At 49.0% G+C, this 13,870-nt stretch overlaps 1 protein-coding gene across 1 annotated transcript; it reads right to left on the bottom strand.

Moving 5' to 3' along the window:
• Nucleotides 1-353: 353 nt before the first annotated feature.
• SOX18 (SRY-box transcription factor 18) lies at nucleotides 354-8,446 on the bottom strand. The gene is made up of 2 exons (XM_063121020.1): nucleotides 7,881-8,446; nucleotides 354-1,699 (listed from the first exon to the last, which is right to left on the bottom strand). Exons 1-2 carry the CDS (start codon nucleotides 8,407-8,409, stop codon nucleotides 837-839), a joined length of 1,392 nt encoding a protein of 463 aa, XP_062977090.1. The 5' UTR covers nucleotides 8,410-8,446; the 3' UTR covers nucleotides 354-836.
• Nucleotides 8,447-13,870: the final 5,424 nt, after the last annotated feature.

Raw genomic sequence — 13,870 nt, 5'->3', positions numbered from 1 at the left:
CAATACAGTATATCAGTGGTTCAGCTTTATTTCTATTTTTTTTTAAAAAAGCAATGCATTTAATAAGATCATCTAAATATTGCAATGTTCACAGAGAAGGGGAGAGGATTTGGAAGCCTGGTGCGCACGGAGGCATTTCTGGGCATGAAACGGTGACGACGGAGCAGGTTATCTCAGCAATACACGGCCCCTGGTCTTGCAAAAGCTCTGTGCCACTTCGCACCTTAGGCCAAACCAGAGCGGGCAGTGGCATTAATGCGCCATGCTTGTTCTACCCGGCTTCTGCTGAAAATGTGCAAAGCAAGGAACCTAAGGGCCATACGTGCAGCAAATTCCAAGAGTTTTCAAAGGTGACCTCCCTGAGTCCCACATTGGACACACACTAGTTCTCCGTGGCCGTGGTTTCAAAGACCCCGCAATGCTCTGCTCCACAGAAAGTTGTCGCTTGCTTCTCAACAAGCAAGCGCAACCCCTGAGTTGCGCTGTCTATCAACGGGCAAGAGTCAATTTGTTAGCGAGGGACAGGAAACCAGGCTGCTCTTGTCTTGAGCAAAGACGCTGCGCACTGGCGCACTATGCCTGCCTTGCTACCAAGCTCCTGAGGGTACAAGTACATGCCAAGCTTATGTCAATGTACACCGGTTTAACTGCCACGGCTTCGCCCCGAAGACCTGGGAATTGTAGTTAGGGGACAACGGTGATCATTCGGTCGCAGATCCCCTGGCCCCCGCTTGCATTTCCCGGGCCTCCCTGGGAAGAGGAAATGACCGTTGAACCTGGTTGAGCCTGTCATGTAGCTGTGCCCTGAACCTCTCCCCTGGGTGAACACAGCCGCCCTACCCAGTAATACAGGTGCTATAATACACAGCGCTGCTGGCATCAGACAAGGCCGATATCAAACTGCTCTCCTCACAGGAGAGACTCCGAGGAGTCACTTTGGACATGGAAACATGGTAAGCAAATCCCGACGGGTCGGGACGAGTCCTGCTCATGTTCAAATACTGGTCAAACTCATTGCGGTCAACTTCTGTCCAGAGCTCGTTGGGGTTCAAGTGATCCACGCCGTCCAGGTGGTGGGATTCGGGGGGCGGGGAAAGCTGGCCCAAGTGGGCCGACAGCCCGCCAGCGGCTCCTGCACATATCTGGCTGTAGTACATGCCAGGCGGGTGGGGAGTCCTCATGGCCTCGGCCAGATGTGACGGCGGGTTCTGGGGGTAGCCCATTGGCACGTTCCGCCCCAGGTTTTTTTCCGGGGAAAACTCCATCTGGGGAGGAGCCGGGTGGTGATGGTAGCCCCGGAAGGACATGACGTTGCAGTCGTCTTGCATGTGAGGAGGGAAGAAAGCCGGCTCGGTCTGCTCCAGGACGTCCAAGGGGGACATCTCGGGGGTGGGCAGGCCGTAGTTCTCCATATCCGAGCCCACCGAACGGAGTTCCCTGAAGTGGTTGAGCGGGGGAGGCTGGGAGTGGCCCATGCCACCCGGCGGGCGGTGGCCCATCCCGAAGCTGTCGCTGCAAGGCTGGGAGAGGTTGTGGAGAAGGATGTTGGGCTCCATCCGTTTGATCTTTTTGGCTTGCTTCTTCCTCCGTGGCCGGTACTTGTAGTTGGGATGGTCCTGCAAATGCTGGATCCTCAGCCTCTCGGCTTCTTCCACAAAGGGGCGCTTGTCGTTAGCGCTGAGAGCTTTCCACGACTGGCCTGGAAGTCCAAAAAAAGACAGGCGGTTCAGCAATACGGCTGAGGGTTGAGCGGTTCGACAGATCTGGGTTCTAATCCCGCTACTCAAATACAGCTACCATCTACAAAGGCCTTTACAAATTTGTATCACTCACACCCATATAAGGGGAAGTACTTCTTTCGGTCATCAAAATCTAGTCCCCAAAGCTCATGTAGCCAATCCCTGCTCCTCTCTGGGCAGGGCAATCTCCCCACCAGCTCCCCACATATCCTTCTATGCAATCCAAACTGCATACAGGAAAGTGCTCCAGCTGACTCAAGCAATCAAGCCAAGCCGTATACTGTGGGAGCAGAGGAGCAAAAATCAGAATACCCACTTTACAAGCAGATAAATGAAAGTGAATGACTATGCCTTGTCCAAGACCGATATATGTCTGAGAATGGGGCATTTGAACCCAACTGACGAGATCACATTACGCCAGTCCTTTTACAACTTCATTGGCTGCCAGTCCAGGTCCGGGCCCGATTCAAAGTGCTGGTATTGACATTTAAAGCCCTAAATGGTTTGGGGCCAGGTTATTTGAAGGAACGCCTCCTCCCATATGTGCCCGCCCGGACCTTAAGATCATCCACAGGGGCCCTTCTCCGTGAGCCCCTGCCAAAGGAAGTGAGGCAGGTGGCTAATAGGAGGAGGGCCTTCTCCGCTGTGGCACCCCGGCTGTGGAATGAGCTCCACAGAGAGGTCTGCCTGGCGCCTACACTGTATTCTTTTCGTCGCCAGCTGAAGCCCTTTTTATTCTCTCGGTATTTTAACACTTAATTTTAACTTAATTTTAAATTTTACAGTTCTAACTCTGTATTTTAATCTTTCATCAATTTTGCTGCGTGGTTTTTATCCTGGTTGTGCTTTTTATACTGTATTTTGTATTTGTGCTTTTAACCTGTTGGTTGTTTTATTATGGTTTTAATTTTTGTGGACCGCCCAGAGAGCTTCGGCTATTGGGCGGTATGAAAATGTAATAAATAAATAAATAAACTTTATGGGAATGTGTGCCCCAGCAAAGGTATTTGAACCCAATTTTTCCTCATTATGTGTCTTAAAAACTCCCCAACCCTGGGTACTTCTGGGAGTAATAAACATCGCAGTAAGGACTTATGCATTATTGTCAAGACAAAAGATGCTGAAGTCAAATGAGCAAACAGTCTCTAGGAGAAGAAGCAGAGAAGAAGTGACGGCACCTTCTCTATGATAAACTCCTCAAGAAAACAGAAGTTAATCCATTGTTCAGATGCCTCCGTACAAAGTCTACTAATACTGCAAACCACAGAATGTAAAAGTACAGATGGAGGGGGGGACGTATCTGGAAATGGAGCGAGGCAAAGGAGCTCAAAGTTGGGATGCGTGTGTAGGAATGCTTGCAGGAAAGCGTGACGGATCGTGCACGTGAACTAGTAAAAGCTGCATCCAAAAAAACCTTCGTCACCTCGAGGGCATGAGGAGATGAGGGTTTGCTAAAAAAAATAATTAAACCTTCTCTTCCAAATCTAATGTGCAATCAAGACTTGCAGCAGATTTCATCAGATGCTCACACAAGGACCCTGAATTCTGATACCCAAAGAGGGTATCTTGAAAACAGGGATGCTATCCAATGTAATCACTGAATGTAAGATCGCAGAAGAATGGGCAATTGATTGCTCTAGGCTGATTAAATTGCTTAATGCCGGTTCTCAACTGGGCTGCAGGATAAGAAAAAGGGAGCATTGCAGCCAAAGGATTTTGGATCCCAAAGAGGAAAGAAAGAGATTATCTCTCAAAGGCTGTGGTACACCTCTTGTGAGATCTCTGCTCCCGGTCCCTGATGGAGTTAGGACTGTGTAGCCATTAGCCACGAGGTGTGGCTGAAAAGTCAAGCTTTGTGCTTTAGGAAAAACACACACACATCCAAAATCCACAGAACGGCAAAACCTTTCTTGGACCAACAAAAATGTCACACACCAAAAATAGTATTTTATTTATTATTTTAAAAAAATTAAGCCTGCCTTTAAGGCAAGCTTTCGATTTTGCAGAAGTCATAATTATACTGGGTGTTAAGTAAAACCCGGGTGGGGCGAGAAAGCTTACCGTCTAAAAGATGAAAAGTTCTGGAGAACGTGACGGCACGGTTTCGTGACATTTTTATTGGTCCTAATTGTCATTGCTCTACTGTGAACATTGGTGTTGATGGAATTCCTGTTAACAGACTTTAAACGCCTCTTCCATCCTCCACGCACAATGAAGAGGATGTGAGAATGGCAAAAGGCTGAGTCTGCTACAGTCTCTTCAGCCCAAGAATTGATTTTAATAAAAGCCTCTTAATGCCTCTTCCACTCAACCACGGGGAAGTCAGCCTAAGCTGTAGTTGATGCATCTTGTGTGATTGTGCACATCTAGATTGTGACTCACAACATCCCAAGACTTCTTGCTTTGGGGAACTTTTCCCACAGCCTGGTACACTGCAATCTGGACAGTTTTCAAACCGTTGCGGTGGGCCGAAATCCACTTTGGAAACTCGACACAAGTTAACTTCACCGAGGTTCGCTCAAACCTCTACAGAACTAAAAAGTGGGAACGGATTTGCGATGGAAAACAACAGAGTGCGAGGTTGTCCCAAGCGACTCCGCAATTGTTCTTTGTATTTCCTTTTGCTTACGTTGAAAACCAAATGTGCCTAAAATGTGCATTTAGTTTAAAAACGCTCTCTCCCACACTAATAACATTCAGACATGGCACACCATGGGAGTGAGGTTTGCGGGGGATGCGACGGAGTTGTGTAAAAGTATGGATGGTGTGGAGAAAGGAAATAATACCTAATAAACTTCCTAAAATGTGGGGTCATTCCATGAAGCTGAATGGTAGGAGCTTCAGTACAAATAAAAGGAAGTACCTTAGTGATGTCCACCAGCCTGGATACTTTAGAAAGGGATTAGAGGAATTCATGGAGGGGAAGGCTATAGAATCATAGAATAGTAGAGTTGGAAGGGGCCTACAAGGCCATTGAGTCCAACCCCCTGCTCAATGCAGGAATCCACCCTAAAGCATCCCTGACAGAGGGTTGTCCAGCTGCCTCTTGAATGCCTCTAGTGTGGGAAAGCCCACCACCTCCCTAGGTAACTAGTTCCATTGTCGTACTGCTCTAACAGTCAGGAAGTTTTTCCTGATGTCCAGCTGGAATCTGGCTTCCTTTAACTTGAGCCCGTTATTCCGTGTCCTGCACTCTGGGAGGATCGAGAAGAGATCCTGGCCCTCCTCTGTGTGACAACCTTTCAAGTATTTGAAGAGTGCTCTCATGTCTCCCCTCAATCTTCTCTTCTCCAGGCTAAACATGCCCAGTTGTTTCAGTCTCTCTTCATAGGGCTTTGTTTCCAGACCCCTGATCATCCTGGTTGCCCTCCTCTGATCACATTCCAGCTATTAATCCAGATGGCTGTGTTCTACCTCCAGGATCAAAGGCAGTATGACTCTGAACGCCAGGGGCTAGGATGCACTCTTGACTTACTGGGGTGAGGGAGGTTATTATTCTGGATCAGGGGACGGCAGAAGCAAGATCACACCTACTGGTAGATCTATGAGTGATTTGCGGTACACTGGCAAGGGCTTCTGACACCCAATTGTCAATAATGACAAATGAAAAAGGCTCTTCCACACCAAATGAGTTTGCCGAAATGAATACTTGGGGGCGACGGCGACATGTCGAAAGAACAATGAACTCACTTCTGGTATTGCAAACAAATTCCTAAGCTGAGGATGTGCTCGGAGGTACTCTCTTAATGTTAAATGTATGTCCGCCCCCTAAGCCGCTAGTTTTCATTCTGGTCCAGTTGGTGGATCACGGGCTTCTAGAACAAGATAATCCTGTAAACCTGAGTGCTGCCCACCCCTGTTCTAGTTTAATTAACACGAAAGACAAGGGTGCCATCTTGTTCAATGTACAACCAAATACTGTCTCATGCTCCTTGTTAATTAGTTTAGATATTAAAGACCACCACTGGGGCGGGGTGGTGGTGGAATTTAATCTGGCCTGAATTGCCAGCAACTGTTAAAAGCATGACTTCAGCCATAAATCCACCATGGAAAAGTGGCTGAAATCCACTCCGTATTACTCTTTAACCACGGTAATTATAACACAAAGCAGATAATCTATGCTTTCAGCCCAAATCATCTGAAATCTCCGGACAACATCGTTGCACACGGCATGGTGCATTTCCCCGTAATTCAAATTAAAATCCCGTATTTGGCCAGAACGCACATTTGATTTAAACATGCAGTTTGTCGGTTTTCTTCTAGCCCTCATGGAAAAATATTCACAAGTATGCTCTAATAGAGCAAGAGAAATGAGCTACCCTTGTTATCTTCTGACTGCGGACACAAGGCAAAGTAAGACAGATTAAGGCTGCAGTCCTATACACACTTACCTGGGAGTAAGCCCCTATGGACTTTACTTCTAAGTAGACATGTACAGGATTGTGGTGTAGGTGACCTCCAGAACTAAGAAGGGTTGATAAGGGAGGTTTCACCATAATAGAGAACTGCATGGTTCAACCTCGCCTTCCCTTTACCCTGGCAAGAATTGAGCTACTGGTCTGAATCAGACCAAAGATCCATTTCATCCAACTTCCTGAGTCCAACAGCGGCTATCTAGATGCCACCCGGGCAAGAAGGCAACAAACAACCCCTTCCTCTCTTGTTTGTACATAGCATCTGATACTTAGAGGTACATTGCCTCTGATCATGGAGGTTCTGTTCCATCATTATGCTTAATATTAGTGGGACTTCTACTAAAAGGTTGCAGAGTGCCATCCTACTGTTCAGGGTTCCAGCCCTCCAGACATGCCATTTTGAGGACTTTCTTCCATTTCCACACACACACCCCACCAGAGTTGGGTTGTTGTTGTCCCCAGGACTTCTGCAAACCTTGGGGATTCCCTGAGGACTCCAAGACCCCCCATGTATTTTCTCAGCGGCCCCATTGTGACTACATAGCCATCTGCACTCAGCACCTGAGTTTGGTATTAGAAGGTGTGATGTCCCTTGATTTTCATAAGAATATAAGAACATAAGAGGTGCCATGCTGGATCAGACCAAGGGTCCATCTAGTCCAGCACTCTAGTCCCACAGCGGCCAACCAAGCCGTCCACGGGAAACGCACAAGCAGGACATGAGTGCAACAGCACCTTCCCGTCCATGTTCCCCAGCAACTAGGTCCATCTAATCCAGCACTCTGTTCACACAGCAGCCAACCAGCTATCAACCATGGAACTACAAGCACCCTCCAGCCCATGTTCCCCAGCAACTGGTGCACACAGGCTTACTGCCTCGGATACTAGAGGTAGCACATAACCATCAGGGCTAGTAGCCATGGATAGCCTTCTCCTCCAGGAATTTATCCAACCCCCTTTTAAGGCCATCCAAATTGGTGGCCATCACTACATCTTATGTGGTTGTGATTTAACTCTCCTGTTAGCCTAGCATAGTTTTTCCTATCCTCCTCCATGAATTTGTCTACACACACACTGCACTATCTACCCTAGCGGCCCTGACCACATCTTGTGGCAATGAGTTCCACAAAACCTGGCCTCCAGAAGTGCCTGGTGCATCCGAGGCCACAGCTAGACCTACGGTTTATCCTGGGATCACCCCGGGTTCGCCCCTGCCTGAGCACTGGATCTCCTGTGGCCACAGCTAGACCTAAGGTTTATCATGGGATCATCCAGGGTTCATCCCTGCCTGAGCACTGGGTCCCCTATGGCCACAGCTAGACCTGGGCCATAGCTAGACCTAAGGTTTAACCCAGGATCATCCCGGGTTTGCCCCTGCCTGAGCACTGGATGCCCTGTGTGGCGCTTAGATGAACAGGTTTGACCCCAGGACAATCCTGGGATAACCCTTAGTTCTAGCTACGGCCCTAAGGTTATCCTGGGATCATCCAGGGTTCGCCCCTGCTTGAGCACTGGATCCCCTGTGTGTCACCTAGACAAACAGGTTTGACCCCTGGAGGATCCAGGGATAAACCTCAGGTCTAGCTATGGCCCGAGTCCTCATCGCGTGACCCCTTAGGTTATGGATGCACAGGAGAAGGAGGTGGTGGAGATGGTGGTGGTGGTGATGATGCCAGAGAAGCGAGACACCCCCCCACACACACACACACCCTTCGCTCCCCCTTACCCAGCATCTTGCTCAGCACCGCGTTGTGCAGATCCGGATTCTGCTGGGCCAGCCGCTTCCTCTCGTCTTTGGCCCACACCATGAAGGCGTTCATGGGGCGCCGGATGCGGGAATCCTCGCCGCTCTTGCCTTCGCCGCGGCCCGAGGCGGAGCTGTAGCCATAGCCGGCGTCCGGGCTGGGGGAACGGCTGCTGCTGGGCGCCGCCGCCGCAGATGTCAAGAGCGCGCCGCCGCCGGGCTCCCTTCCGCCGCCCCCGACCGTTGCCGCCGCCGGTGCGCCTGGGCGAAATCCAAAGCCCGGGTCGGGGCTCGGGGTGCGGCTGGAAGGGGTCTCGGGGCCGCGGGGCTGCTGCGGCGGGTAGGCGCGTCCCGGATCAGAGGCGGCGGCTGCTGCTGCTGCTGCTGCGGCTGCTGGCGTCGGAGGAGGTGGCGCTGCTGCTGCTGCGGCCGCCGCGACGGCTCCCCATGAAAAGTCGCCTCGGGGTTGGGAGATCTCCTCTCTACAGAAACTAGGCTCAGATATATTCATTCCAGCTAGACGGACCTTTGGGGATCACAAGCCGAGCAGAAAGAAAAAAAAAAAAACCCCGAAGGCGCGCGCGCAAAACTAGAACCGGGGGCTCCTTTCCCCAGGAGAGACGCACGACGCGCGCCCGGCCGGCTTGGCGTTGGTTGGAGGGCTTTTGGGACCGACGACGGAGCAGGATCGCGGAGCGACGACGAGCCGGAGAGCGCGAGAGAGACCGGGCGGGGTGCTTTGGCAGTCGCGGTGGGGCGGGGGGAAAGAAGAAGAAGAAGAAGAAGAAGCCCAGCCCAAGTTTTCTCCTCCGGCCGAAGGAGGACGAGAAGGCGCTCGGGGGAAAGGAGGCGCCCTTCGACGGGGGCCACGTTATAAAGGCTTCGGTCCCGGCAGGGTGGGGGGCGAAGGGGAGGGCTTAGACGGGCCCATTAGGAACACCCGGACTGGGAAGCTGCTGGGAAGAGGAGGGAGCCGGGAAGAGGGAGGGGGCTGGTCGGGTTGGAACGCACCCCCCCCCCCCTCGGTTCTCTGTCGCCGCTCCGTTTCCTTCTGTTTTTTTCCAAGGAAATCAGGGGAAAATATATATATGCTCCCGCGTCCTATTGAATTTGCAGAAGCGTCAGGCAGGCACCGGCATCGCCAAGCGCAAAAAAGGAAACACACACACACACACACACACACACACACACACCAGACTATTTTGCGCCCTGGGCAAGGTGAGCTACTTTCAAACCCCACCCCACCCCACAAAAAAATTGCCAACTTTGATTTTTAAGAGCATATGTTTCCTGGAAAAAAAATAAGAAGCACAAAACTCAAAACTGCTAAATTTATTGTAAAGTGCAAGAAATATGTCATACCGATTATAGCAAACAATTTGGAAAGGAACGTCTGTGGGTCTAAAATGCATTATTTAATAGGAAGATCACCTCCAAATCATCCCCCCCAACTCACGTGCATGCGCGCGCACACACACTCAGCATCACTCACTCCAAACACACGCATGAACACATGCATTCACTCAAAGACCCCATGCACCCCATTCACCCATACATTCTCTCTCTCGCTTTCTCTTCCAGGCGCGTTCCAGAAGTCCGAACGTGGAGCCGCCCCACCCCCACCCCAGCGTCCCTGACTTCGCTTTGGCTGGGCGGGCACAGGGCGCCATCTCGCCCACCCAGCAGCTGAATCCTCGGGCCGGGCCGGCTCACAGCCAACGCGTGTGAGTGCTGCTCTGTGCCCGGCGCCCCTCTTAGCTTGGCGCTCTAGGCGGCCGCCTGAGTGGCCTCTATGGTAGCACCGGCCCTGCACCCCCCCTGCCTAACGGAGATGATTGGGTTCTTTACTTTTTTCCTAATTGGGGGGGGGGGCAGTTGTTTGTTTATCCTTGCTTTGATTTACTGAAGATTCTCTTTCTTTTTTTCTTATCTGTCTTCCCCCGGTAAGAGGCATCCGTTTTTATTTTCATTCTTTTTTTAAGCTGCAAAGAAGACTCCCTCCCCCCCACAAAAAAAAATGGTCCTCGAGAGGCGACGTTGCAGGGCCACGCTGGCGGAGTTCTTTTGCGGGAAACAGGAGTAACTGTCCCGGGGCAAGAAAGGCGTGCTTGGAGTGGAGGAGGGGGGGGGCGGAATAGGAGGGAAATTGGGAGTAGTGATCTCAGTTTTAAAGGTGCATTTGAAACGGTTGCATTTCGAGGAGGATTGAGGCTGTGCGCTTTATTGCTCCAATCGCAGCAGTTGGTTTGGAAACTCATTGGGGCAGGAGCCTCTTGCTTATGTCTTAACAAGTTAAAATGGACAGAGATAATTAAAAGAAGACGAACGCTGAATTTCTAAAATAAGCGGGGGTCGGGGTGCAAGCCTACATGGGTTTTATTTGTTTGCTTATTTATTTAGGGTGCATGTTTAGACAAAAACAAGTCCTAGCATTCGCCAACCAGCAGCTTTCTTGCATCAGCAGGGTTGGGGGTGAGCTAGATGATCTCTGAGGTCCTTCCCACCATGATTCTAAGACGTAGGTGCTCTCTCAATAACTGGGAATGGGAAATGTTCCCCTGTCTAAACATGCACAGGATTGCGCCCTTAGAGGATTTATTTCCAGCCTTTCGATCCAATGATCCTCAAGGCGGCCTACGGTAGATTATAATAATAAACACACAACCGTGTTCCCTTGGCTGGCCGATGGATGGCGCCGGAGTGTGCTTCCCCTCCGTTCTGCAGTCTCCGGACAACTCGGCAGCTGATGCTATGGGGTCTTTCTGTCAGGCAGGAGGAAGCCAGCTCCCTGCAGCTGCTCTTGCTTGCACGGATGGATGGGGCCTGGCAGTTCTTCCAGGGCAGCCAGGAGGATCTGTGAAATGGATTCTTCACAAGGGACAACAAATTCTGAAAAAGAAAGGATAGCGAGAGATAAATGGAAGAGCGAGTCTCCCATTAACCAGAGTTAAATTGCAAGCCCATATGTATATATCTACATGAAAGTAAGAACGTGAGACGTGCCATGCTGGATCAGACCAAGGGTCCATCTAGTCCAGCACTCTGTTCACTTAGGCCATGGCTAGACCTAAGGTTTATCCCTGGATCGTCCAGGGGTCAAACCTGTTCATCTAGGTGACACACAGGGGATCCAGTGCTCAGGCAGGGGCGAACCCTGGATGATCCCAGGATAAACCTTAAGTCTAGCTGTGGCCACAGTGCCCGACCAACTGTGGACCAGGGACCAACAGGACATGGTGCAACAGCACTCTCCCACCCATGCACCCCAGCAACTGGTGTATATAGGCTTACTGCCTCTGATACTGAAGGTAGCACATAGCCATCAGGGCTAGTAGCCATTGATAGCCTTCGCCTCCAGGAATTGATCCAACCCCCTTTTAAAGCCATCCAAATTGGCAGCCATCACTACATCTTGTGGAAGTGAGTTCCATAATTTAACTATGTGCTGTGTGAAGAAGTCCTTCCTTTTATCTGTCCTGAATCTCCCCCCAATCAGCTTCATGGAATGATGACCCCATTGGGTTCTAGTATTATGGGAGAAGGAGAAAACTCTCCTTATCTACATTCTCCACATCATGCATAATTGTGTACACCTCTGTCATGTCTCCCCTTGCGTTCAATAGGACGTACTCCCAGATACATGTATATAGGATTGCAACCTTAATATTCTTGTGGCCTAAATAGTATTAAAGTTGTTAAAATAACCTTAACAACCTTGCTATTTAGTAACTTGTTGGAATGCTAAGCACCAAATAATTAAAAGTATGAATAACTAGGAACCTGTGTATTTTTGACAGTAGTTTTAAATATTGGTAGTAGTTCCAGATTTTAAATTTTAACTACAATTTCAATGTAATGTAACTGTAACTTAGTTTCATATCTAATTTTATTTGGTTATATGTATGTAATTAAAATATTGATGTTACGATTTAGCTGATTTTGTAATAACCTTTTTCAATTTTTTATTGTTAAGTACTAAGGTTTTTTAAAAAATAAAAATAAAATCTCATATATGTTAGTTTTTTTCTTTCTTCCTAGTAGTCCTTGGTCTCTTGATGATGGCAGAGGCCAGTGTGTGTTTTAGAATCTGCATGTCCCAGAGCACTCACAATAGTTGTGGTTACTAAGTGCTGATGAAGTGTCAGTCTATTCATGCTTCTTCTTACTTCATGTTCTATGGCCATATCAACACAATCCAAGGCTCAGGCTGGCATGGATTAATTGTCTGGTCCCCAGGACTGAATAACCGGCACAAAAACTGGTACTAGTTTCTGCTTTTTAAAGTCCTGCAACGTACGTTGCCATTAGAGGTACGGCTTTGGCACAAATATGGCAATTGTATTGCTAATAATATCCATGGATCAGGGGTCTGGAAACAAAGCCCTCTGAAGAGAGACTGAAAGAACTCGGCATGTTTAGCCTGGAGAAGAGAAGATTGAGGGGAGACAGGATAGCACTCTTCAAATACTTAAAAGGTTGTCACACAGAGGAGGGCCAGGATCTCTTCTCGATCCTCCCAGAGTGCAGGACACGGAATAACAGGCTCAAGTTAAAGGAAGCCAGATTCCAGCTGGACATCAGAAAAAACGTCCTCACTGTTAGAGCAGTATGACAATGGAATCAGTTACCTAGGGAGGTTGTGGGCTCTCCCACACTAGAGGCCTTCAAGAGGCAGCTGGACAACCATCTGTCAGGGATGCTTTAGGGTGGATTCCTGCATTGAGCAGGGGGTTGGACTCGATGGCCTTATAGGCCCCTTCCAACTCTACTATTCTATGATTCTATGATGGCCACCAGTCCAGGCTCTAAGGTTTATACACTTTCCCCCCCTGTACCAGTTTGGCATTTAGGATGCTGGCTGGGGAAAACTGGGAGTTGTAGGACTTTTTTCTATCTAAACATGCATAGGATTGTGCCATAAATGTCAATTTATTTACCACCTAAAGTCGCAATAAGCCAAGCATGGGATGGGGCAGGAAGAAGCATGAAGACCCTGTGTGGATAGTTCAAGGGTTCAGAACAGGTTTTAAGTTGAGCGAGTGGTTTTTAAATGCACAGAATCTATCAGTAGCACCAGCATTTAAACACGGACCATTTTGAGTTAGGGGTACAAAAAGCATGGGCTGTGGGCCATATGTGGCCTCCCATGCTATTTCCGATGGCCCGCCAGCCTCCCTGCATTTACTTAAAAGTAAATAAGGAATAATAAAAAAGGAATAACAAAAAGTGTATCTACAAAGGGCACACGCAGGCACGTACCACCGTAAAAACAATTCGCTGCCATTTCCTCACCACACAAAACAAATTCGCCCATAGATGTCCTGGCCAATTAAAGGGGAAGTATCTCCAGGTTTTGAGGATACGGTTTCCAAGGAGGTGTAGATCTCACTTGTTTTGGAAATGAATTGCTTTTCCAGGACAGAAAGAGGACGTCAGAATATTCTTCTCTGCAGAAGAGTCCTGAAGGAAGCAGTCCACCTCGACTTGAAGTCAGGGCTAACCCAAAGTCTCAGTGGTTTTAGTGGGTCCATGGATGGGGCACCATCCTCATTTACACGGGAGCCCTACCTGTCTATATACACTTACCTGGGAGGAAGACCCACTGAGTTCAATTGACTGAACTCAATGGGCCGTACCTCAGAGAAAGCATGCGTGGGATTGCGCCGTAAGAGGAGTGGGTGGGTGTGCAGCACGTGTAATGCTAGCCCACCACAGGATCCCGTTTAATAATCGTTTAATAATCAGGGCTCTCACCCAATTAACGGAATCGTAGGCAGCCGATGAATCGATTACATCTGCATAGCTTTGCAGATGCCTAAAGCTATTGTTCTGAAGAAAAACCCACGTGCCCTTTGCTTTTATGACTCATACATATACATGGCAACAGATGACAGCAAAGTCGGAATGCCTCTTTCAAGATAGTGCTGGCCATATGCAGTTTTATAAGGACAACAACAACAACAACAACAACA

This window comes from Elgaria multicarinata, chromosome 1 (assembly GCF_023053635.1).
Source record: "Elgaria multicarinata webbii isolate HBS135686 ecotype San Diego chromosome 1, rElgMul1.1.pri, whole genome shotgun sequence".
Lineage (NCBI taxonomy): Eukaryota > Metazoa > Chordata > Lepidosauria > Squamata > Anguidae > Elgaria > Elgaria multicarinata.
Note: the sequence above shows the minus strand (reverse complement) of the source record. Positions and strands in the feature narration are given on the sequence as shown.

Coding starts and splice junctions, on each gene's coding strand:
- SOX18 (XM_063121020.1), bottom strand. CDS start 8,409: ATGAATATATCTGAGCCTAGTTTCTGTAGAGAGGAGATCTCCCAACCC. Junction 1,700..7,880: donor GGTGCTGAGCAAGATGCTGG/GTAAGGGGGAGC, acceptor TTGGACTTCCAG/GCCAGTCGTGGAAAGCTCTC.